At 41.2% G+C, this 26,487-nt stretch overlaps 1 protein-coding gene across 1 annotated transcript in view; it reads right to left on the reverse strand.

The window, feature by feature from the left end:
• Window positions 1-26,487, reverse strand: part of PRPF4B (pre-mRNA processing factor 4B) — a 194,203-nt gene that overhangs the window by 55,535 nt on the left and 112,181 nt on the right. Inside the window, 1 exon segment of the mRNA XM_033934823.1 lies at window positions 2,910-2,983. Coding sequence (XP_033790714.1) covers window positions 2,910-2,983 — 74 coding nt within the window.

A 26,487-nucleotide genomic window follows, 5' to 3' on the forward strand; every position in this document is an offset into this window, starting at 1 on the left:
GATCAGTTGCAAAGGTTAGGACTATAAACCAGGCGTGGATGTTGGGGATGATTTTAAAAGGTTTAGATAGGCCGCCCCATTGGCAGGTTTGTAAAATCCATGTATAAGCCGTGACCTATATATGGGGAAATAAGGTAGTAAGATAACTTATTCTTCTCCAAGGACAAGCAGGATGTTATCTTCACACATGTAGGACTCCCTAGCTTAGGCCCCTTTTATCAAGCTGCGGTACAGCATTTTAGTGCATTTTAGTGCGGTACAGCATTTAGTGGCGAGGTAAATGCTCCAACACTCATTTAATTCCTAAGAGCATCAGAGCATTTACCTTGTCAACCCATGCTAAAACACTCTTCCCCAGATTGATAAAAGGGGGCCTTAGGCTCTTCAACAAAAAAGGGGCTAACAAACAGTTATCCCTGCAATAAGAAACATAGTAAACATAACTTTATGAAATTTACAACTTTTGCTTTCTTTTAAGGCAGCCTGGACAGAAATGAAAGGGCCTATGGGGGTGCAGCTGGATTTTAAAACCCAAATAAATTCTAGAGAACTGCTGGCCACAATGACTGTCTCACTAAGTGTCCTTTTCCAATGACAACATATGTATGTGTGGACCAAAGGCCACGTTGCAGCTCTCCAAATTTCTTATATGAAGGCTAATCTCAAGAGGGCTACAGATATAGCCCTCTAACATTATCAGCTATGACAAGACCCATTAGAATAAGCCCAACCTGGGCAAAGTGAAGAAAATACAATCTGCTGCCCAATTTGAAAGAGTGCATTTGCCGATGGCAGCCCTCATTCTGATTGGGTGGACTTTTATGGGCATTGGTCCACTTGCAGTCTAAAGTCCACAATGTGCTTTCATATTTATAAGCATGAGGTTTTGTAAAAATAAAATAAAAATGTTGGTTGAATAATTGACTTGTTAAGATGGAATTCTGATGCTTAAGAAAGAATTTAGGATACATTCTATTTATTAATAAACTGTAAGATCTGTTGAGCAGGGAATGTGTCTTATGTGTCTATGTACAGTGCTCCATATGCTTGTTGCGCTACAGAAATGAGTAGTAGCAATAATAAGGCCTGAGTTCAACGACCATGCAGATTGAAGTGACTGCTACCAAAAACTGGATCTCCAGATCAGGTAATTAAGCTGGGAAAAGGAGCTTTCATCAGCTGGGCTAAAACAATGTTGGGTTCACATGACATTGCAGGTGGCTTGATGGGAGGCTTCAATTAAAGCAGAACCATATAACATGAACAAATTTTGTTATATTTTTTTACTTCTGAGGGAATTTTGCACAATATTTTTAAAAATTCTACATACAATATTTTTAAAAAATTCTGCATACAATATATTCTGCAAAACTCTGCATCGATTATAATTTGTAGTGTTCTTGCACAAAGTTTCCCCATCCTAAGGCCTGAAATTCCCTCCTACTTTTTCCCTCCTCAGGTTCCTGCTTCCTTCAATCCATCAGGCATCACTGGATTTCTCCTCCATAGCACACCCTCAAGCTTGATCTCTCCCCATGCCAGTGGCACAATCTCAACTTCCTCTGACATCCCTGTGGTACACTCTCAGCTTTCTTTCTCTGCTTCTCTCGCAAAATCCCCATGACATACTCTTGGCCATCACTGTATTTTTTTCCTAGTGTTTTCCCTCTGTTTCCTCCTGCCTATTCTTATTTTGTCTTGTTGTTTTATTGAATCTATTACCTAATTTTAACTGATATTATGAACTGCTTAGATATTTTATGATGACTCTGGTATATTAAAATAAACTTGAAAAAAAAAAAATGAATCAATAGTGCAAGTACGAAAGCATCAGAATTGTGTGATCATTACACTCCATGAAAAAATGGTAACTGGCAAGGGTCCAAGCAACAGTGGCAGGTGAGAAGGCAAGTGCACGTGTGCACTGAATTCTCTCAAAGGTTTTTGAAAAGCTGGAGAGCTCTTCCCATATTGGGTTCTGTCGGATGATGCTACCCTAAGTATCCTCAGGGAAATAGAGAATCAAAGAATCGGGGACAAAATATTAGCTTCTTTTTACACCTTTTAGGTTTATGTTTTAAAATTTAAGGCCCTTTTTTTTTTTTTTTTTACTAAGCTACAATAGAGGTTTCTACCGCAGTCCAGGGCGCTGAATGCTGTGTCGTTCATTTAGCTCTCCAGGCCACGATAGAAACCTTTACAGTGGTTAAGTTTAAAAAAAATGTGTGTGGGGGGGAGTAAGTGCTGTAAAAAGGCAGGAACAGAACAATGACATCAAACATTACTGCTCTTCTTTAAAATGTATAAATAGAACATAAAGGCAAGGGCAATTTACCAAATGGAAGAGCTCAGTACTAAGACTATAAGTTTCAGAAAACAGAATTGAACAAGACTGGAAAAGTAAACTCCATAGAGTACATACAGTTTTCAAAGGTAATCTTTACCTCCAGGAATTAAGGGTTTCTCATCCCCTTCCTTAACCATCTAGCTGATCTTCTCAGCCTCCCTTTCAGGTATTTTATTGTCTCCATCTTATCCAGCAAATTAGTGCTTTCAGATAGCTCTTCAATCCTACAGAAATGACTGTTAGGCAAAAATGTGGCACCCACTGAAACTTAGCTTTTACAACATGCTGATATTCCATCTGCTCCCTATACCATTGCTATTCTTGAACTAGCTAAAAATACCTGTTTCATTTCTTTTGTTGAGCTCAATAAATAGATTTGAACATAAAAATAAGATCTTAAGTAGCAGTAATGATCCTTTTCTTATTAGTATTTGTATACCCCATGCCAGAATTCTCTTGTTCTAATGCTAGCAAAGCTAACTGACTATCATGAGCACATGCTTCTGCAGGTGGGAACATATTATAGAGAAGACAAGAACACCAAATAATCTAAAATACCTACATCAAAGTATGCAGCAAACATATCATCAGATTCTGTGAACATATCAGGAGCCACCAGCTTCTTCTGAGCTGAACCTTATTAAAAAAAAGAAAAAAAAGAAAAAGCAGCAGCAGCTTGCATTTAATCATAGATTTAGTTATTTTACATGAATTCAAACAGTAATAGAAACTAGTGTGGTATGAACATTTCTCTTTCAAAATGCCCATGAAGTGCTCTAAATTCTTCTAACAGATGCTAGTTTACTATTTACACCTTTTAAGATCCATGCCACCAGCATTAAGGACTTGAGATTGGGGTGCAACAGATTGCCACCCTGAGTCAGTAGTGAAGTATGAGTTTCCAATCTTATTGGTTATCTTGACTGTGAAGCAAAGGAAACCATGCTTGACAAGGACTAGACTACTACTAATCACTTCTAAAGTGCTACTAGACATACACAGCACTGTACACATTAATTTCTTTGTTCTTAGTGGGCTCACAGTCTAAGTTTTTGTACCTGGGGAAATGGAGGTTTGAGTGACTTGCCCAGAGTCACAAGAAGCTACAGTGGATCTCAGGCTACTGCACTAATCATTAGTCTATTCCTCCAAAAGACAAATAAGAACATAAAAATTGCCGCTGCTGAGTCAGACCAGTGGTCCATTGTGTCCAGCAGTCCACTCACATGGCGGCCCTTAGGTCAAAGACCAGTGTCCTGAGACTAGCTTTACCTGCGTACGTTCTGGTTCAGCAAGAACTTGTCTAACTTTATCTTGAATCCCTGGAGGGTGTTTTCCCCTATAACAGCCTCCGGAAGAGCATTCCAGTTTTCCACCACTCTCTGGGTGAAGAAGTACTTCCTTACGTTTGTATGGAATCGATTCCCTTTTAACTTTAGAGAGTGTCCTCTCGTTCTCTCTACCTTGGAGAGAGTGAACAACCTGTCTCTATCTACTAAGTCTATTCCCTTCATTATCTTGAATGTTTCTATCATGTCTCCTCTCAGTTTCCTCTTTTCAAGGGAGAAGAGGCCCAGTTTCTCTAATCTCTCACTGTACGGCAATTCTTCCAGCCCCTTAACTATTTTAGTCTCTCTTCAATTCATGTACAGCGACCAGTGCTGGACGCAGTATTCCAGATTCTGAATATATATTTTGGGATTCAGTACAGCTTGAACAATTTCTGCAATTGCATGAAACTAACAAATAATTTCCATTTGACTTGAATAGGATAGGAGCTCAAAAAAAAGTTTAAGCACCACTGATAATTGATTTGTTCAATCATGACTATGTTTCTTATTTCCTTGCTGGTCAGGTTACTCTCCCATGATGTGGACTAGAGGTTATAGTCTCTTCAAATAAAACTGCTGTAGCAGTTTCCCAAAATAATAAGGGAAAGTCAATATGCACAGAGTTAGAATCAAAATACACTTGCCAATTTGTAGTTAGATAAAGAGAATCAGTAAATAATCAGGATGGGAATTTCCAACAGCTTCTCTAAGCTCTGAAAGATAGATCCTTATTTAGAATATCATCAAGTGATCAGACAAGGTTAGGATTTCTACCTTGATTTGGGATACTCTCCCAAAAAAAGACTACATAGTAAAAATATAATCCAAACAAGACAAGGCTGGATGTGATCATGAATCAAAAGTGTAATTAATATCCAAAGGATGACAATTTCTCCATACATCAATTAGATCTAAGAATCTACAAAAAGTCTACAAATCCTTTGAAAAAGGATCCAAGTTCCTTTAGGGGTGCCTGCCCTTTCCATATGAAAGTCCATTGCTGCATTAAAATCTCTAAGGATCAATAAGGAATTCTCAGAGGACTGTACACATGTTTATGTTTATTTTACTGCTTAGCTAAAAATAAAAGATCGTGGTTTCTAAACATGATCCATAAACAGTAAAATTAGAAATCAGAGTGGATAAAAATCAATGATTTATTTAAAAAAAAATTAAATTGGATATTTTTAAATAAAATGCTTTTTTGAGGAAAAATCCATCTAAAAATAGTTTTTTTATTTAAGATACATTACAGTCCAGAACTTATGATTAAATAAGGATTAGTTTTTAATTATATTGTAGCATGAGGCTGTATATTCACGCAATGTTTACATTTTTTTGGTACATGAATTCCATTAATCCATTCATAATGTCATGGGCAATTTTTCTATCTCTATCTAGAAGATATTATCACAGATGCTTGATTTTGCATTTTCCAAAACTGTGAATTTGTGTCTGAAGATTACATGCTGCTTCTTCACAGCAAAAATATTATAAATTATACAGAGTTGAGAAAAAGCCCATAGCCCCATTGTTCCTTTGCAAATTGATAAACACAGACTCAACCCCTTTCCTCTTAAGTGCTAAGTTTATATATCTGCACAAGCAGCTCAGTGTGATGAGGGAGGGGCAAGCAGTAAAAATGAAAGTGAAACCTTTTGAGCAGAATACTCCCACAAGTCTTGTGATCTTTGTATGTATAGCCTGAGGCTTATCATATTATTCTCTCCTTGGAGGAGATTTATCATATTATTCTCTCTTTGGAGGAGCAGGCTGTAAAAGAGACTGAGATTGGGAATATTTTAATGAAGTTACTGTATCAATGGGTAAGGCAGGCATGCAAGCAAAATGCAAACAATGTAACAAAGAAATGCAAGGCCATAGGAACTCTACGAACGTTGGAGCTGTTACCGCCGAAGCCAGTGCTAAAAAACGCGCTATGGTTTTGTAAAAAAAAAAAAAAAAAAAAGGGGGGGTAAAATAGGAAAGATTCTCATATCACATATAGATAAATAGAACCATTCACCCTATACACTAAAATAAACACTATTTCTAATGTCCAATCTCTTCAAATTCTCAAAAGAAAGCCTTCTGAAAAAAGTGTCTTAAGTTGCTTTTTTAAGTCTTTAAAGATTCTTCTTTCCAGAGTGTTATGGGTAAGCTATTCCATAATATTGTGCTAAGTACAAAAAATAAAAAAAAAGCACAATCTCTAGTAGAGGCAAGATATGCTTTAAAAATTATGTGGCATAACTGTTTTATTATCGTTCAGTGATCTAAGAAGTCTGCTAGGGACATAAAACACCAATGCTGAAAGATAAGAGTTCTAAGGTAAACAATGCTCTATGAGCCAACATCAACACCTTAAACTCTATTCTTTATTTACAGGTAAACAATGAAATCTCAAAAACAGTAGAATAACATGGTATTTTAGATGAGCTCTGCCTAGCAATGAATGCCTGCATTGTGAAGAGTTTGCAGGCATTTTAATTTTCCTGGTGATAATCCTGCATATATGAAATTTCCATAATCTAATTTAACATCCACTATAATAAAACACTTGGCGTACATGCGCACTTCAATCTCTGTGATCCGTGGTACCGTGCCACGCATGCACAGTGCCTGCCTCAGCTGATTTCCTGCCTTTTGCCCCAATCTTCCATGCTGGCTGACTTCCTGCCTTTTGACTATGCTGCCTCTGCTGGGACACCTCTTCTTCTCACCCCCAGACCAGCAGTGGCAGCAGCCGCAGTTTTATCAAGCAGCCGCAGGGCATTTGGTAGGCCGACCTACTTCAATAATGTGAGGCGGGCCAGCCTAGCAAAAGCCCCAAGGCTGCCCGGGCTAGCGGATGCTGGACATGGGGAACAGGGAAGAGGTGCTGTTGGACAGGGGGGAGGTAAAAGGAAGGGAGAAGGGCTACTGTTGGGACAGGGGGAGCAGGGAAGGGGTGCTGCTGGACAGGAGGGAGGTCAAAGGAAGGGAGAAGGGCTACTGCTGGACAGGAGGAGCAGGGAAGGGGTGCTGCTGGACAGGGGGAGGTGAAAGGAGAAGGACTACTGCTGGAAAGGGGGAGCAGAAAAGGGGTGCTTCTGGACAGGGGGGAGAAACAGAAAGAAAGAAAGAAAGAAAGACAGACAGACAGGCAGGGGTCAGGGAGACAAGCCAGACAGAAAGAAAGACAGACAGAAATGACTAAGTCTATCCTAGCACCCATTAATGTAACAGGCTAAAAATCTAGTAGTAACATAATAAATGACAGCAGATAAAGACCTGAACGGTCCATCAAGTCTGCCCAATAGTCGCACTCATACATTCATGGTTAAATTGTCTTTTCTTTAATATTTCTGGGCAATAGAGCATAGAAGTACACCCGGTACTGTCTTTAGGTTCCCACTTCTAGTGTTGCCATTGAAGCTCACTTCTGCCTATCCTAAGCACTCTGTCACTGGAGTTTCTATCAAAGCCCTCCCCAGCTCATCCTAAACTAAATCACCATACAGTAGTATATGGGACACAGACCATGCAGGATTGCCTAGTACCAGCCTTAGTTTGCTTTATACCAGGGATCTCAAAGTCCCTCATTGAGGGCCGCAATTCAGTTGGGTTTTCAGGATTTCCCCAATGAATATGCATTGAAAGCAGTGCATGCATATAGATCTCATGCATATTCATTGGGGAAATGCTGAAAACCCGACTGGATTGCAGCCCTCAAGGAGGGACTTTGAGACCCCTGCTTTATAACATTCATTTTCTAATTAAAGAACCTCTGTGCTCATCCCACACTTTTTTGGATTCCATCACCGTTTTCATCTCAACCCCCTCCCTCGAGAGGACATTCCAGGTATTCACCAATCTCTCTGTGAAAAATAATTTCCTAACATTACTCCTAAGTCTGCCACCCCACAACTTCAATTCATGCCCTCTAGTTTTACCATTTTTCTTTCTCTGGAAAAGATTTGTTTCTATATTAATACCTTTCAAGTATTTAAACATCAGAATCAAATTTCCCCTGTTTGTCCTCTCCTCTACAGTATACATATTCAAGTTTTCCCATTTCTTCTTGTATATCTTTTGGCGCAAGCCCCATACCATTTTTGTCGCTTTTCTCTAGACTGCTTAAAGTCTTTTTACTTCCTTAGCCAAATACAGCCTCCAAAACTGAACACAGTACTCCTGGTGGGGCCTCTTCAACACCTCCTTTCTTCTGCTGGTTATGTCTATACAGTCCAGCATCCTTCTGGCTACATTCACCATTTTGTTGCCTTCAGATCCTCAAACACTTTCATCCCAAGGTCCCTCTCCCCGTCCATGCATATCAACCTCTCACCTCTCAGCACATACGGTTCCCTCAGATTTCTACTCCCCAAGCACATCACTCTGTATTTCTTTGCATTAAATTTTAGTTGCCAAATATTAGACCATTCTTCTAGCTTTTGCAGTTTCTTTTTCATGTTTTCCACTCCATCCAGGGTGTACACTCTGTTACAAGTCTTGGAATCATCCGCAAAAAGACAAACCTTATCTTCTAACTGTTCAGTAATGTCGCTCACAAACATATTAAACAGAATCAGTCCCAACACTGATCCTTGTGGAACTCCACTACTACCTTTCCTTTACTCCGAGCGAATTCCATTAACCACCCTCTGGATTCTGTGTCAACCAGTTTCTAAACCAGTTTACCACTTTGGGTCCTAAATTCTGCCCGTCAAATTTATTCAAGAGTCTCCTATGTAAAACCATGTCAAAGACTTTGCTGAAATCTAAGTAATTTACATCTAGTGCACAACCTTGATCCAATTCTCTAGTCAACTCAGTCAAAGAATTCAATCAGATTTGTTTGGCATAATTTACCTTTAGTAAAGCTATGTTGTTTCAGATCTTGTAACCCACTGGATTCTAAGAAATTCACTATCCTTTCCTTAAGCAACACTTCCATTATTTTTCCAACAACTGAAGTGAGGCTTACTGGCCTATAGTTTTCCGCTTCATCTCTGCGACCACATTTGTGAAGAGGGACTACATCCATTCTTCTCCAATCCCATAGAATCTCTCCTGTCTCCAAGGAGTTATTGAACAAATCTTTAAGAGGACCTCTCAGAACCTCTCTGAACTCCCTCAGTATCCTGGGATTGATGCTGTCCAATCTCATGGCTTTGTTCACCTTCAATTTTTCAAGGTGTTCATAAACACTTTCTTGCATAAATGGTGTAGTATCCACTCCATTCTCACGTGCCAGCCATCACGGTCCTTCTTCATGATTTTCTTCTGTAAACACAGAGCATAAGTATTTGTTTAGCAAGTTAACTTTTTCCTCATTAGTCTCCACATAATGGTTTGTGGCTTCTCTCAGTCTCACAATTCCATTGTTTGCCTTCCTCCTTTCATTAAACTAAACTAAACCTTAAGCTTATATACCGCGTCTTCTCTATAAATAAAGAGCTCGACATGGTTTACAAAAATTAAAAGGGAAGTACAGTGGGAGTTAGTGGTAGGGGGAAGCAGAAATTTACATTTTTGAAAATAGCCAAGTTTAATATACGTGAAAAAATTTGTCACCCTTTTTTAACATTTCTAGCCATTTGCTCTTCGGCCAGACATATGTCTCTCTTGGTTGCTTTCAATTTCATCTGGTATTCCTTTCTATGCTCCTCTTCTTGAGTTTTTACGTATTTCAGAAATGCCCACTCGTTTGTCTTTATTTTCACTTCTTTGGAAAACCATATTGGTTTCCTTTTTCTCTTGTTTTTGTTATTTTCCTCACATAAAGGTTTGTGGCTAATTTTATTGCTCCTTTCAGCCTTTCACTGTTTTTCTACTCCTCTTATATCCTCCCATCCTTTCAGCTCTTTCTTCAGATATTCCCTCAAAGTTCACACATTTGAAATCCAGGACTTTGAGTTTTGTGTAGCCGCCCTTCACTTTAGCTGTTATGTCAAACCAAACCGTTTGATGATCACTACCACACAAGTGGGCACCAATTCTGATGCTAGATACACTTTTCACTTTTGTGAATACCAGATCCAGCATCGTATTTTCCCTCGTGGGTTCTGTCACCATTTGCCTGAGGAGAGCATTTTGAAAGGTATCTATAATCTCTCTACTTTCTGATTCCACAGACGAAACTTTCCAATCCACATCTGGAAGCCTGAAATCACTCAGCAGTATCACCTCCCCTTTCTTTCCCTATTTCTGGATATCTGTAACCAGATCTTTATCAAATTTACCTGATTGTGTCAGAGGTCTGTAGACAACTCTCATGTAGATAGAAGTTCCATCTTCTCCTTTCAAAGCTATCCATATCGCTTCCTCCTTTCCCAAGGCTCCTAAAGCTGCTACTCCATCTTTTTTACCATCCCTGTCCTTCCTAAAAAGATTATAGCCCAGAATGTTAGTATCCAACCCATGGGAATCACTGAACCATGTCTCTGATAGCAACAATATTTAAGTCTGCCTCCAACATCATGGCCTGCAGATTATGAACTTTGTTGCTTAGACTGCGAGCATTTGTGGTCATTTGCTTTCTAGCTACCTTTCAGTGGCACTTTCATTTTTTGCAGGGTTTTTTGTCTAGTCTTACTTCCTACTGCAAAGAAGTAAATTGCTAAGATTGTTGTTTACATTGCTATCTTTACTACTGTGAGATTTGTCTTTTCCTGGGGGTGGCAACCAGAAGTGACCTGTATCCGTATGCTACCCCACCTACTAGTTTAAATGCCTAGAAACATATTGCCTGAATTTCTCAGCAAGGGTTCTTTTTCCAGTCATAGTAATATGAGGCCCATCATTACAATATTGGCTTTTGATTTTCCATGTATTGCCCCATCCTCCTAAGCCTTCTCGATAACACCAGGCTCTGAGCCACCTACTGAAGTTCTCAGTAGTCTTTCCTCTCCCTTTCCATAAGTAGGCAGTATTTCTGAAAAGGCTACAATCTTTACAAGATGTTTTAATCCCTTCCCCTGCTCCCAGAAGCTTTCTGCACTCCAAGTGAAGTATTGTTGGCCATGTCATTTGTTCCCAGGTGGATAACATCATCAGTGCTAGAATTGTAGTTTCTTCTTTAATTATAGTCAGTATTTGCTTGGTACTCTTAGTAACTGAGAATCCTGGAAGACATTTCACTATTTTGGGCTCCATGAACTGTGTTTCAAGGTTAATGCCCTTGATGATGGAATCCCTTAGCAGCATTAATTTTCTTGATTGAAAGAACTTGAACTTTTTTATTTGTGCTGCAGGAGTGTGTTTCTTCTTGAGCTATATTCACTAATTCTAGTTCCATCTCAGTCCTTTTTACTGGAAAGCATCATAATGCACTAATGGAGCAAAGGAATTCTGTAGGGGCAGCAATTGTGAGAGTGGTGATTTTGTGTCACACATCTTAGTCTACCTAAGCTTACTGTGATCCATCTAACATAGAAACATAGAATATGACGGCAGAAAAGGGCTGTAGCCCATCAAGTCTGCCCACGCTAATGACCCACCCCCAGACTTCCCCCGGCTAGAGATCCCACATACATATCCCATTTCTTTTTAAAATCGAGCACGCTGCTGGCATTAATCACCTGCAATGGAAGTTCATTCCAATGATCGACCACCCTTTTGGTGAAGAAATACTTCCTGACGTCGCCATGAAACTGCCCGCCTTTGATTTTCAGTGGATGACCTCTTGTGGTCGAAGGTCCTTTAAGAAAGAAGATATCTTCTTCCACCTCGATGCGGCCCGTGATATATTTAAAAGTCTCAATCATGTCCCCCCTCTCTCTACGTTCCTCGAGCGAGTATAGCTGCAGTTTATTCAGTCTTTCTTCATATGGGAGGTTCTTGAGTCCCGAGACCATCCTGCTGGTCATACGCTGAACCGACTCGATTCTCCGCACATCTTTTTGATAATGTGGTCTCCAGAATTGAACACAATACTCAAGATGAGGTCTCACCATGGATCTGTACAGGGGCATTATGACTTCGGGCCTCCGGCTGACGAAACCTCTACAGATGCATCCCACCATTTGTCTAGCCTTGGATGCAGCTTTCTCCACCTGCTTGGCAATTTTCATGCCTTCACTAATGATTACTCCCAAATCACGTTCTGCCCTAGTCCTAGCTAAGGTCTCACCATTTAGAGTGTAAGTTCTGCACGGGTTTCTGCTGCCAAGGTGCATGACCTTACATTTTTTAGCATTGAAGCATAGCTGCCAAGTCGAGGACCAATGTTCCAATAAGAGCAGGTCTTGTTCCATACTGTCGGGCAAGGTGCTGTTATCTACTATATTGCATAGTTTGGCGGCGGCGAATAGTGTTATTTTACCTTGAAGCCCTTGAGTCAGGTCTCTTATGTATATGTTGAAAAGGATCTACTCTTATGTATATGTTGAAAAGGATCTACTCCTGGGTTGTTTTAAATCTTTGAGACATGACGGTAAATTGGCATGACTCCATGGAGTGATGGACGCTGCTTTAATTGAATCCAATTGCTGCTTAAGTTTATTGAGCTCTTGTTTAATACTAGCAACTTAAAGACAGATGAGGCAAGCTTTAAGCCTCTAGAACTAAAGCCTTGGCACTAAAGCATAGAAGAAATACGTGCAAAAGAGTATGAAAAGCATTATCTTCTAAAAAAAAAAGTCCACTTGTTCTGAGTTTCCTCAGGACCATAAACTTTTTTTTTTTTTTTTAAAGAAGTGTTCAGACTTGATCCTCAAATGATAAATGAGTCAATTGAGATCCTCAAATATTTGAAATTCTCCCCTAAAGTAATATTATGGTGACCACATACCAAATTGAGTTAAGGTCTCTTTAGACCCCCAGTAATGCAGCATGCAATTGTCTTCAAAATATTCAGCACCAATTGATTATCCTGCAGCCATCTTATCTAAGCAGTCCTGCAATAAACTCAAATTAAATTTATAAGGTGAAAGCTTATATACTAATAAGATATTAACTGCATATATATAACTGCTCATACCCATAGCGTTTGATAAAATGCTCTTTCATATTGGTTGGGAGCATAGATGTTAAAAATAGTGACAACTTACCCTTGCATATCCAGGGTAGAACCATATCATTAACTTGTTTAAACAATCTGAAAGGAAGAAATTTACTGCCCTATACCCACACTGTGTGTTGTGCCAGTGGAATAATAAACTCCCCTCACTATCTTTTTCAATTTAGATGTTCCAAGTCAGACAAGTGAGTCTCTTGAAGACATGCAATGTTAATGTTTCTACATCTAAGGTCCTATAAAATTTTAAAATGTTTATTTGGAGAGTTTATGCCAGCAACATTCCAAGAACAAATTTAAAAATGGCCCAGGGCCATATTAAATAATGAAAACAGTTGCATAAGATAGCATTAAGATTCCAAAGAACAGAATGGACTCTCTTTAGGAGGGAATAAATTCTCAGGGGGAAAAAGTGGACCAACGAGTTCAAGGGCTACAAAAGACTCAAACTACCTTAATGCAAGATAGACTATTGCTAATAAGGAAAGTTGAAAATTTGGAAAATTATACTAAAATGTTGAATTTGAGAATACTTAACTTTCCTAAAGTTCTAGCAATGTCAGTGTTCTCCCCTGGGCCTTTTAGCTGGGCTCTCCGTCCGGCTAATTTAGATGACCGCCCGGCTGTCATCTATTGGGAATCCTGTTGCTGCCGCCGCTCAACATAAAAAAATCCCCCCCAAAAAACATCTCTCACCAGCTTGGAGATGCGAACTCATGCTTCGGGGCTCTAAGGTGTGCGTGCCGGCTTCCCTTCTCTTCCCTCCGAAACCGGAAGTTACATCGGGGGGGGGGGGGGGGGGGCGAGAAGAGAAGGGAAGCCGGCACGCACACCTTAGAGCCATGAAACATGAGTTCGCTATGGGCTAAGGCAGGAGACTGGTCAACGATGGATAGAAGCTTACAACTGGCTTCGGGCCTTCCTCGATGCCGGGTCCTACCTACTTTCTGTTTCCGCGAAGGCAGGACCCGGCAACGAGGAAGGCCCGAAGCACGTTGTAAGCTTCCCTCCGTCACTGACCTATGCCTAATGAGGCAAAAAAGTCACAGCGCAAGGGAAGCCTCCCCTTCGCTCGCTTGGAAACTTCACTGCAGCGCAGGATGCCTATGATGCAGGACAGGACACTGAACAAATCGGACCTCGCACTCTCTTCCACGCTATCCTTCGCAACCTCGCTGCTTAAAGTGTGGTCACCATCTATTTGATACCAGTTCATCGCTAATTCCCCCTCTCCCGTTCTCCAAATCATCATTCATGTCCAGGTTATCGCAGGATGAAATATACAATGGCTACCCAACGCAGTTAATCCCGGCCAGATCGGTGGTCTTCTACCGTAACGGGGACCCTTTCTTCGTTGGCAGGAAATTGGTGATCAATGGCAAGCATGTGCCCACTTTTGACACCCTCCTGTCAGAGTTGACTAGGCACGTGCCCGTGCCGCAGGGGTTGGTGCTGCGGATCTTCACGCCGCGCGAGGGCCACCACGTGAGCACCATGGACGACATCCTGCCAGGCCACACCTACGTCGTAGCGAACAAGGAATCTTTCTGGGAGCTTGAGTACGTGACGTCATTGTGCGAGGGGGTTGCCGGTAGTAGAAGTCAGGTGGACTGGTCTGGACTTGTACGTTATAGGGGTGTGAGTGACATATAACTCCATGATTGAAATGACTGATTACTAGTTGACAAAGGGCCAAAATTCATTTCTGGATATGTTTTAATATTATTTAATATTAGCAATTTGTCACTGGAAAAAAGGTAGTACTGTGGTATTTTTTCCCCCCAGGATTTGAAGTTACTGTAAAGTTATTTCAAGTTTGTTTAGCTCTTGGTAGGATTGTAATTGTGAATCATTTCTAACCAAAATTTATATGTCTACTCAGTAAACAGGGACGTTCAAGATGCTGAGTGGAAAAAAAAAAAGAGAGAAAACTTAAAAAATGGTGAACATGTGTCATATGAATATAAAGGAGTGAAAAAGCCAATATAAGGGGCCTGTATGCAAAAACTTAAATAGCTATGTGTAGAAAATAGTTCAGTTTGCATCTTGGAAATAAGGATTTTTTAAATTGAAAATTCAAAATTATGCCAGAATTTCTGGGATGTGGTCATTTGTCCCCCTTCCTCCCAGTAGGTCTACCATCTCTCCTCCCACACTAGGTCCAACATCCATAGTCAGTGGAATGCTTTTTTGTTTGGGGGGCCTAAAAGCACTGCCCAGGCTCCACCCCAGACCCAGCCGCCATACTAATAATAGTACTAATTGTAAATGCCATTTCTTCCATTCATTTTTCACATACACACAATATAATCTTATTAATAATACATAATGGTAACCACAAAATTAAACTACACAAAGCACACTCTTTTACCCCTCCCCACCTTGCACAGCATTTCTTCCTCTCTCCTCCACCCTCATGTGCAACGTCCACCATCTCTCTCTCATTCCTTCCCTTGCTGCAAAGGGAGTGAGGAAAGAAAGATAGAGGGATCCAGGGTATATCGCTCCAACTCCTTCTACTGCCACATCCAACATTTCTCCCTCTCTCATCCCCCCTGGACTGTGTGCAGCATCTTTTGCCCCTACCCACCAGCCCCATGCCCAACATTTCTCCTTCTATTACCCCTCTCCAGAACCATACGACATCTCTTCCTCCATTACCTCCACCACCAGGTCCAACATTCTTCCCTCTTGCATCTGTCCCACTGTTCCCTCTCCACCACCACATCCAACATTTCTCCCTCTCATCTCTCCCTACCTTACTCCTCTTTCCTACTAACATGTCCAACAATTCTCTTCCTATGCCCAACATTCTCCTCTTTCTTCCTTTCCCCATGTACACCATCTCTTTCCCTCACACCCATGCTCAACAATTTTCCCTTTCTATTCCCTCCTCCACCTCAGCATCTCTTTCCTTCCATCCTATGTCCCAAGTTCATGCCCCTTCCCTCCCTTCCTTCTGTATCTCAAGTTTGTGCCCCCTCCTCCTTCCTTACAGACTTTGTCTTAAGTTTGTGTCCCCTCTCTTCCTTCTGTCCCAATATGTCCCTCTCTCCATTCTGTGTCCCAAGTTCATGCTCCCACCCTCCTTCCTTCCTTTGTCCCAAGTTCATGCTCCCTTCCTTCTGTGTCTCAATGCACCCCTCCACCTCCCTCCCATGTCCCAATGCGTCTCTCTCCCTCCCTTCTGTGTCCCAAGTCCGTGCCCACCTCCCAAGGGTGTGTTACTGTGTTCTGGTCAGCTCTTAAGTCGTGCAAGTAGGCCTTCTCCTCCTTTCCAGCTGCACTTCTTTCTTCACAAAGCCACAAGCAGCAGCAGAGTACTGGTGTGCTGGCTGTGAAGCTACCAAAAGGTATGCGGCCACACAGCTTAGAGGGAACATTGCTTTATTCCTTTTCACTTTTTATCTAATCAACTTTCTATCTCCTTCTCTAATCCCCCAGCTTTCACATTTCTCATCCCCTTTTATCTGCTTCCCATTACCATATTTCTACCCTCATATAGTCATTATTCTGATCACTCATCTTGACAATTCTCTCACATTGATCCACCATTTCTAGCATCTCCCCTCCTTACCGCTTACTCCGTCTTCATTTCCTTCCTCTCTGTCTTTCTCTCTTCCTCCCACAAGTCCAACATCTTTCTGTCCTTCCACTCCCTCCTCCCAAGTCTGACATATCTCCTCCCTCCCTCTTCTGGCCCCAATCCATATCCTTTCCTTGTCTATCTTTCCTCTCCCTCCTCTGCTCTCCCTGAGTCATCCATCTCTCCCTCCCCCTTCTTCCCCTTCCCTGAATCTTTTTCCCTTAACCCATTTTGCCCTCTACACCAAATCCATCTCTCCCTCTCCCCATTTTACTCCCTCCACATCCATTTCTCCCTCCCTTTCACCCCTTGTACCATCTGACCCTGACCCCCCTCTGTCTTTCTCCATGTCCATTTCTCCCTCTCTTGCTCCCTCTATGCTCCTCCAAATCCATCTCTCATTGTCCCCCTTCTACCCCCTCTGCCATCCCCAAGTCTGACTCTCCTTCCATTACCCCATTCCTGAGTCTCACATCTCTTTCTCCTTCCCTCATTTGAGTCTACCATCGCGCTGACCAGCACTCCGCCTCCCCGACGTCAATTCTGACGTCGGAGAGGAAGTTCCCGGCCAGCCAGGCAGCGATTAGCTGGCCCAGAACTTCCTCTCCGACGTCAGAATTGACGTTGGGGAGAGGAATGCTGGTCGGTCCAATGCTTCTGCAGGGAGAGCTTGAGGCGGCGGTGGGGGATGTCGGGGAGAGGAAGGCTGATCGACCCGGTAGATTGGGACGGCAACACAAGTCTATCACGGAGCCCGGAATGGGCTCTGTGATCAACTCACGTTGCCTTCCCGATCTACCGTTCAACTTATTGGTTACCCCTGGTCTAGAGTTTACTTTAGTTTAATTTTTAATCTTTTTTGTTTTCCTGTTATTTTTATTTATAAATTTAGATTGTTAAACTATTCTATCTTTCCTTATAATCCTATATAATAAAAGGCTAACTCGCGCATGCGCAGTCCTATTTGCGTGTTCCGTGCGCTGTAGGTCTGTGGCCGCAGGACTGCGCATGCGCCAGTCCCCAGCTTTACTTCTCTCTGACTACGGACCCACAAAGCCACCACCGCGACTCCTCTCTCATCTTCCGACGCAACTGCAGCTCATGAGAGGAGCCGCGGGGGCGCCTTTGAAAACGGCTCCCTTCTCCGAGTGCCCACCCCCTCCTCCTTTTTTTGTGATCCATCGAGCGGCTCCCCAGCCTTCTTCCACCACCTACTGAGCCCCCAGCCCTGTTTTCAGCTCCTCCTGCACGGGCCAAAAACAAAAAAGGAACCGCGACTCTTCCCCACCCGAAACACTATGCCGGCTCCTCCCAAAACCAAAACTCCCACGCAGCCGAACTTGCAATATCGCACGGGAGCCCCAGCTCGATCCACTCCTCCAGACCGACGATGCACACAACTTGAACCACATGCAGACTTACATTGCACGCCCGAACTCACAGCCAAACGGCGTATGCGCCAGTTAGCTGCATCGCGCGACAGGAGCGACTCTGGCAGCGGATGGCGGGAGGAGGGCTCATGGTCCTGCCGCCGCTGCCGCTCCTGTTTACAGCGGCCTGCACATCGCCGCCTCCCCCCCCTCCCGCAACAACCGCTCCCGCTCCTGTTCTTCCCCTCCCTCCAGTCACCGCTGCCATTCCTATTTAAAACGGCCTGCTGAGGTTTGCGGCCGGCTGTAGCGAACCTCGCAGGCCGCTCTCCACGTGGTAGCACGTTCCCTCTGACGCGATTGCGTCTTTCCTTATAATGTAACTATAATACTCCTTTTCTTGGATCAAAATTTTTTTTTTTCCTTTGCCTTCAATGTTCTTTACTTTCCATGGGGTACTTTCTTTTATTATATATCACTATAATGTTAGTAATGTCTTCTCTTATGAGCCTGTTCCGGGTAGAGAGTAGCTCAGTGCCTATATTTAGTATTGTTAAACTGCTTAATATCTATATTCAAGCTATATATCAAATGCAATAAATCCAATCCAACCCTGTTGCTTTTATTTTTAAGTATTAGTACATGTCTGAATAGGAAAATAAATAATGGAAGGTTTGATACTGGCCAGTAGTTATTTGGAATAAGAGGATCTGCATTACTTTTTTTCAAGGGTGGCTTAAATGCTACTGGAACACTGCCTAAGTGTCAAACCTTAAAAAAGAAAGTCATATTGAGCATTGGAAAATAATTAATAACAATTAACTAATAAAAATAGTGCATATTTAGTGATCTTTTTACTAAGGCGTGCTAGCTGTTTTAGCGCACACTAAACGCTAACGCATCCATAAACTATAATGGACATATTAGCATTTAGCGTGTGTTAAAATGGCTAGCAAGCCTTAGTAAAAGGACCTTTTCATTTTCCCCATCCCGCCCCTCCCGGCTACTTTTTCATGCCACCCGGCTAGAAAAAATTTCTGGGGAGAACACTGAATGAATCCTAGAGATTTATTTTATAAATTTCTTAAGGACTCATTTAAATACCCAGAGACTGGTTTTCCACCTTTACATAGAATATATTACCTTCTAGTATCTAAGAAGGCTTCTCAACCTGAGGTCTCATCTGACCTGCCAAGTCTAATGGATTTAACAAAAATATTTTAAATATTAGAGGACGAAGTTACTTCATATTCTACACTTCTGGTAACATTTGTCTTTCAACAAGACAAAGAGGCACTTCTTAGGCTGTTTTTTTAGGCTTAAAAAAGTAACCTTTATGGATTCTAAGATCTTCATGTTCCCAGACGTCTCAAAGTTAACTCAGACCAGAAGGAGAGGGTTCCTACAATTGAGACAATCCGTACTTTCTTTGGGGGCTAAATTTCAGCTTAGATATCCTTGTAAATGTTTTATCCTTTTAGATCAAGCAAAAATGACTCGGATATGTGAAAATCACTGATAGTCAACAATACACTTTCACAAAAATGGAAAATCAAAAGAGTACTGTGTTGGTATTGGAACATAAGCACATAGACCATAGACTTATCTTTCTTTCTTTCTTAAGATCGGTACACCGATCTTAAAGAAAGAAAGATAAGTTGTTCTCTTTTATCTTACACATAATTCTCAAAGCAATTGGAGACTAGCACATTGTTTGAACCATTTTTACTAGGAGGTTTTTAGCCAGTGAAGTGACCGCTCGAACACCGTTATACCACCATTGTGGAGGTGGGCGGGCCCCTGTCTGAGGCTTTTTTTCCTGGTCTATGTGCTTATGTTCCAATACCAACACAGTACCCTTTTGATTTTCCATTTTTGTGAAAGCGTATTGTTGACTTGATGATCCTTTTAGATCAACATTCATATATTTTTTTCAACCCCCTCTCAGTTACACTTTTTTCTAGAGAGAAAGGGAGTAATGCCTCCCAGTGCCTCCACAGTGACGTAGGTCCTTAAGAATAATGTAGAAGATGTAACACTACACTAATGATTTTTTTTCTTTATCCTTGTTAAATATCAGATCCCATGATAATGTGAATTGTCTCTCCCAGATTGTGGGCTTTATTTGAGAGACTGGTAATCTCATATTGAGTCTTATTTGTTTTCGTATCTGTTTCTTTTTAACCTGTATGTAACATCTCTCTTTTTCTATATATATATATCTATATATATAAAATCGGAGGTATGTATGTGTGTGTGTATGTGCCGCGATCACGCAAAAACGGCTTGACCGATTTGAACGAAACTTGGTATGCAGATCCCTCACTACCTGGGATGATATGTTCTGGGGGTCTCGCGGCCCACCTGCACACATGGGCGGAGCTACAAACATAAATTCAGATTTCACCCATTCATGTCAATGGAAAAAATGTAAAAAGCTGCCATTCTCACTGTAATTCAAAAACGGCTTGACCGATTTGAACGAAACTTGGTATGCTGATCCCTCACTACCTGGGGTGATATGTTTTGGGGGTCTCGCAGCCCACCTGCACACGTGGGCGGAGCTACAAACAGAAAATCAGATTTCACCCATTCATGTCAATGGAAAAAATGTAAAAAGCTGCCATTCTCACAGTAATTCAAAAACGGCTTGACCGATTTGAACGAAACTTGGTATGCAGATCCCTCACTACCTGGGGTGATATGTTCTGGGGGTCTCGCGACCCACAACTCTATGTTGCTTGCTCAAGGCTGGGTTCACCCAAGAATTTATATGTTCTTGCTCCAGGAGGTGAAACTAAAAATGTTGTTTATAATCACGTTTTGCGTTAGTTGTATTGTATTCATTTTGTCAAATATTTCACATTATAATTTGAATATTGTACTTTTTATTAAGCTGTAAAAAAATAATTTCATTCACCACTATAAAGTATCTTTATTTGAATCCATTTCCATTTACAGTGTTATTGCTATAATTAAATACCCGTGCAACGCCGGGGCATCAGCTAGTATATATATATATATATATATATATATATACAGGTTTATGAATATCTATAAAAGTATAAATAAAAAAATAAAAAAGAACACAGATGCCCAGCCTTTACCAAAGCCAGTAGTGTAGTAAGGGGGCAGCTCTCCTCCTCTCTGCTCCCTCCCATGTACCTCTTGAAATGTTCGCCAGTGCAAGCAGCATCTTCAACCTGTTGTTTGTGCTGAACTCAGGAGAAAGAAGGCCCTGGAGCAAGCCTATGAAGACTTTTGTTGGGCGTTGAGACTCATAAAGGTACAAAAAGGCTGGGGTGGGTGGGGAGGTAGGAGGGAATGTATAGAAAGGCTGACCATCGCTGGGATTTCACACACCCCCTCCCCCCGCAGAAGCAAAACTTTATTCTGCTCCCATGGGGTGGTAAAAAGCTTTGTTCCCACACCTGCAATAAATGCCCTAACATTTTTCCTGTTCCCATGGTTGCATCATTCCTGCACAACTCCATCTTTCCATTCCCTCTACATGAACCCCAAAAGGAACCATCTCACACATATACCAGTAAATCCCATATTCACTCTCTTCTCTAAGTCCCACCTACCAATTATACCTTCTCAACCAATCTTTCAATATCGCTTCAGCCTACCTCCCAAACTCCTACATTAGAATGAAACAGAGCTTAACATACAACATAAATAGAAGAATCATATAAAACGCCTCTGCAGTGACCAACACATACAAATGGTATTCTGTGGACTAGCAGCTAGTCAGTGCTCATAAAACAGACATAAGAAAGCAAGGGTTAATCGCCAGGCAATGTCAAAGCACATCCCAACAATACAGTCTCTGTTGGTGCAGCCTGACTAGAAAAGCCCACAGGGAAAAGGCCAAGCAATGGAAAACAGTCAGCACTGCAACCATAAACAATGAAAAGGTCCAGCGACCCCTGCCCAACAGGTTGAGCCCCCCCAAATAGTTTCCAACAGGTTTAATAACCCTGAGTTGCAGCAAACCTAGTCAAGAGCAAGTGAACAATCCAATAGAGCAATGGCCGCTTGTAGAGAACATTGTCACAAGGAGACTACTACAATAGTCTAACATCACCAGAATTGTAGCTTCTGTTGAAAAGAAGGCAATTATTAAGGAAGTAACTAATCCAGGAGAGCATAGAGTTCCTCTGCTTTAGTCAACGTCACCATCTGATTCTCAAAAGTAATTCTCACCCTGGCCAGGTATTGGAAAGTGAACTTGAAAGCCCTCATGAACAGCTAGGAGCAATATGATGCAAGGAACTTACACTGCTCTGTAAACTTAGCTGAAAAATCTTGGATCTTCACTATTTTTAACCCCTTATAGTACAAAGAGCAGTTTTCCTTATATAGTCTATCAGCATGGCCTTTATGGCATAGTTTAAGAAGTGCACTTTCACCAGATGTGCTCTCTCCATATGGACCAGGGTCTATGGAGTCATTGTTCCAGGAGCTCAAACAGATTCTTGTCTTTTACGCTCTCCAGGACCCTAATTATGCAGATGTTTTTATGCCTCACGCATTTCTCCTGATCCTCTAATCAGTCTGTTAGAGCCTTCACTCGGGCCTCAAACGATCCCATTCTTTCATCCGCTGTCGCTGCCCGGTCCTCCTGGGCAGAAATGCATTCCTCATCCTGTTGAAGGTATACTGCATGTCCAGCTACACAATCCTTAATCTCTTCCATAGTCATATATTGTTTAGCAGGCTTGTCTAAAAGCTAGGAAAGATGTTACATGGTGACCTGTATTGTGTCTTGCTGCACAGCTGAAAGGGTTGCCTCCGGTCATTGCAATGTCATCTTTTTGAGAGTGCTCACAGCCTTCTCTCTGCTGAGCCATGCTGCTTTAACAGGAAAATCTGGTCCAAACAAACAGCTCCCAACTCCCAAATCGCACTTACCTGACCTTCAAGGCTGCAGTTCTGGTAAGATTTTAAGGCTATTCTATCTTTCATTTAAGCAAAATATCAGAGGGTTTTAGGTAAGAGTTGTAGAGCCAAGCTTTGAAACATCTGCTCAGGCTGCCATCATCATGAGACTCCCTCTTTTCTTCTACTTCTAATATAATTCCACATGTAGACTATCTATGGCCTGATTATGGAAATGAACCAATATTAAGTGAAATAACACAAAAGGACAATCTGTTCAGGGACAAACACCAAATCTTTGGTACGACCATGGGTGTGAGTTGGGGCACTTATTATCTGTGGCCACTCTAACAATGATAATATCCCAAAGAAATCAATTATAATAGGATCAGAGGAAGACTGGTCTGTCTGTATCTAATATAATAAAATGGTAGGATGCGCATGCGCACTAAAAAAAACGTGTTCCCTGATCCGTCGCGGTTTTTTTTAGTGCGCATGCGCGGGTTTACGTCACCAAACTCGGCAACTTGAACAACAATTGCTCAAGCCGCTCAAATGCTCAAGCCGCCACCACGAATCCTCTCTCGAACCGCACCAGGATCGAGAGAGGAGCTGCGGCGGGGGATTGAGCATAAGCGCCATTGTTGTCCCCCTACCTAGCTGCGAGGCTGCGGCGGCCTTCCTCACGGTTTCACAGTGCTTGGTCCGCCAAACAATTCCTGCCGTGGACCAAATTTGCCCCACCGTTCCTTCCCTTCCTCCATCAGGTACAGTTCAGCTCCGCCTATGTTAAAAGCAGCTGCTTTGAAACTGGAGCCCTGCCGCCACCGTAACACGTTCCCTCTGCCGCGGTCCCATATGTCAGAGAAGGGGCGGGACCAAGGCAGAGGGGAAAGTGCTACGGCAGTGGCAGGGCTCCGATTTCGACGCGGCTGCTTTTAACATTGGTGGAGCTGCACTGCACCTGATGGAGGGAGGGAAGGAAAGGTGGTTGTGCACTGTTGAGCCCCTCTGCACGGGCGCAAACCAAAAAAGGAGCCAGGACTCTTCCCAACCCGGCGCCGCCAGACCCGACAAAACGGCCCTACACTCACAGACCCGCGAGCAGGGTTGCCATGGAAACCTAACCGGAATTACATGCAGTCGCGCAAGGGTCAGTGAGAGGGGATCAGGAGCTAAAGAGAGATTGAAAAAAACAAACAAACAACAGTGCACAAGTAGAGAGAGACACACAGACAGTCACAGAAGGACAGGGGGCTAAAGACACAGATTGAAAAAATAACAAAACACAGAGGACAAGGAGAGAGAGACACAGGAAAAAAAATGACAAACAGACATACAGCAGCCAAGGAGACAGACATACTTACATACAGCGTCCAAGTAGACAGACAGAGAGACAGCAAAAAAATACAAACAGCCAAGGAGACAAACAGAAAAAAATAAAAAATACAATGCCCAAGGATAAATTCAAGAAAAAAAACCTTCCAGACATACAGTGGCCAAGGAGTTAGACTGAAAAAAAGGCATACAGACATACAGCAGCCAATGAGACAGACAGACTGACAGCGACCAAGTAGACAATCAGCAAAAAAACACAAACAAACACACAAAGCAAAAAATTAGAAACATACAGCGGCCAAGGAGACAGGCATGCAACAAATAGGAAAAATAAAAAAACTTTTAATAAATCAACCTTACATGAAGAAGGAATAAAAAAAAAAAAAAAAAAAGGGAAAAGACACCTACAGGGAAACACAGGATCAAGAGCATACAGAGAAAACAGAAGTTTGCAGGAATCAGGAACATATAGAGAAAGGAGAGCAGAGACCCCTGCAAGAAGAGAAAAATAGCAAAGAGACTGGGGATGAGAAAGAGAGCAGAGATGCTTGCAGTGAGAAAAAGCTAAGCAGTAATGTTACAGCTTGAGAGTGCAGACTGAGGAAGAAAGCAGAGACAGCGCTACACAGGGAAATGGAGGGAGGAAAGAGACAGAAAGAAAAATACAGACAGACATAAATTCTAGCACCCGTTAATGTAACGGGCTTAACGACTAGTGTATAATATTTTACTAGAATTCAGATGATGTAAAGTAATAGCTTCAAGTAAAAGGGAGTAATCTGCATAAAGCAGGCCTGGAGGGAAATAGCATAACAACACATTTAAATCAACAGATTTCATTTCTATTAACATCATAAATACATAAAAATTGAATATGTATTTTGGGATCCAATTCAATTGCAACAATTCTTAATAACTCGAGAACAGAAATGATTTTCTTCCTTAATGCTTTTTAATGACTCATCACTGAGAATATAGGTGGATGTAAGATTCCCAAATAGTATGGAATGGTCAAGATTCTTTAGTTTCTTAGTTTCTTAGATTCTTTAGTTCAATTCTTAGTTTCCTTTATTTTTGTTAGTTGGATAGTTATATGCCTCTCCATTTATTGTGGGCTTGAAAAGGAATGTTTGTGTTGTATATGATTGTAAAAATTTGGTGTAAGTAACCTTTATCCTTGGTTTCTTTTGATATTGTAAACTTTTAAATTTATAAATAAAAAAAACAACAAACTTTTACAGAACACTTGAAATTCTTTCTATTATCATCATAAATACATAAAAATTTATTATCTTCCCACCCACCCTTCCTCAATTATTTCAATCACATATAACATATAAATATTATAATCCTAATTATTTAATAAAATTTCATACCAACCCCCTTCCCTCTATGTATAAATATACTATCAATGGAAAATGATGTCTACTCATTACATTAATTTGCCAATGGCCCCCAGATCTTTATAAAATTATTATAATTCCCTTTCTGCAAAGCAATTACTCTTTCCATCTTATAAATGTGACACAATGATTTCCACCAGAATGGATAACTAAGATTAGTATAACTTTTCCAATTATTTGTAATATGTTGCATGGCGACTCCTGTCATAATCAATAAAAGTTTGTTATTGCTTGATGAAATTTGACTTTTTGTTCTCACTGACATACCGAACAGAATAGTATCATATGATAAATGCTACATGGTTTTCTAATAGACAATTTATTTGAGACCAAATTGATTTCCAAAAGGTCATAATACAGGGACAATAAAATATTAAATGATCCAATGTCCCAGCTTCCAGATTATAGTGCCAGCATCTATTAGACTTAGAGCTATCTAACTTTTGTAAACGAACTGGGGTCCAAAAAGCTCTATGTAACAAAAAGAACCAAGTTTGCCTCATAGATGCGGACACTGTACATCTCATTCTCCAAGACCAAATACGTGGCCATTGAGATGCAGAAATTTGATACTTGATCTCAATGCTCCAAATGTCTCTAAGATCAGTCTTTGGTTTTTTATTCATATATCCAGATATTAATTTATACCACTGTGCGGCCTGGTGTCCCAGGAAGTCCGCCTGAAAGCATAGGAACTCCAGACTATACTGGTTATTAAGATTTTTCCATTCAGGGAACCCCACCTGAATAGCCTGCTTCAGTTGCAACCATTTAAAACTTTGTGATTTATTAAGACCAAATCTATGTTGCAACTGTGAAAAATCAAGCAGCTTACCATTTGAAATAACATTATTTAGAGTTCGTATAACTGCAATAATCCAATGCTTCCATAGGATTTTAAATCCGCCAATTTGAATCTTGGAATTTATCCATAAAGATTGATTTGTTGATTTATTTATTGGAATAGGTGTTAAATTACTAACAAAATGCAATGTTTTCCATGTATCAATCAATATTCTGTTCTCTTTATATTTTCTTTTTTAGTCACGGTTTGTTTATTAAGATTTTAAGTTTACAATGCATGGAAAAGAGTAAACATACATAATGAACAGCTGGAAACATGCTGATCCGAGTACAATTAACACTCAAAGGTACACAACAAATAAGATTGCATAACTATAAATTCCATGGGACAACAAATGCATATCCCAAATTAACTCTAGAAAA

The sequence above is a fragment of the Geotrypetes seraphini genome, chromosome 2, assembly GCF_902459505.1.
Source record: "Geotrypetes seraphini chromosome 2, aGeoSer1.1, whole genome shotgun sequence".
Classification (NCBI taxonomy): Eukaryota; Metazoa; Chordata; class Amphibia; order Gymnophiona; family Dermophiidae; genus Geotrypetes; species Geotrypetes seraphini.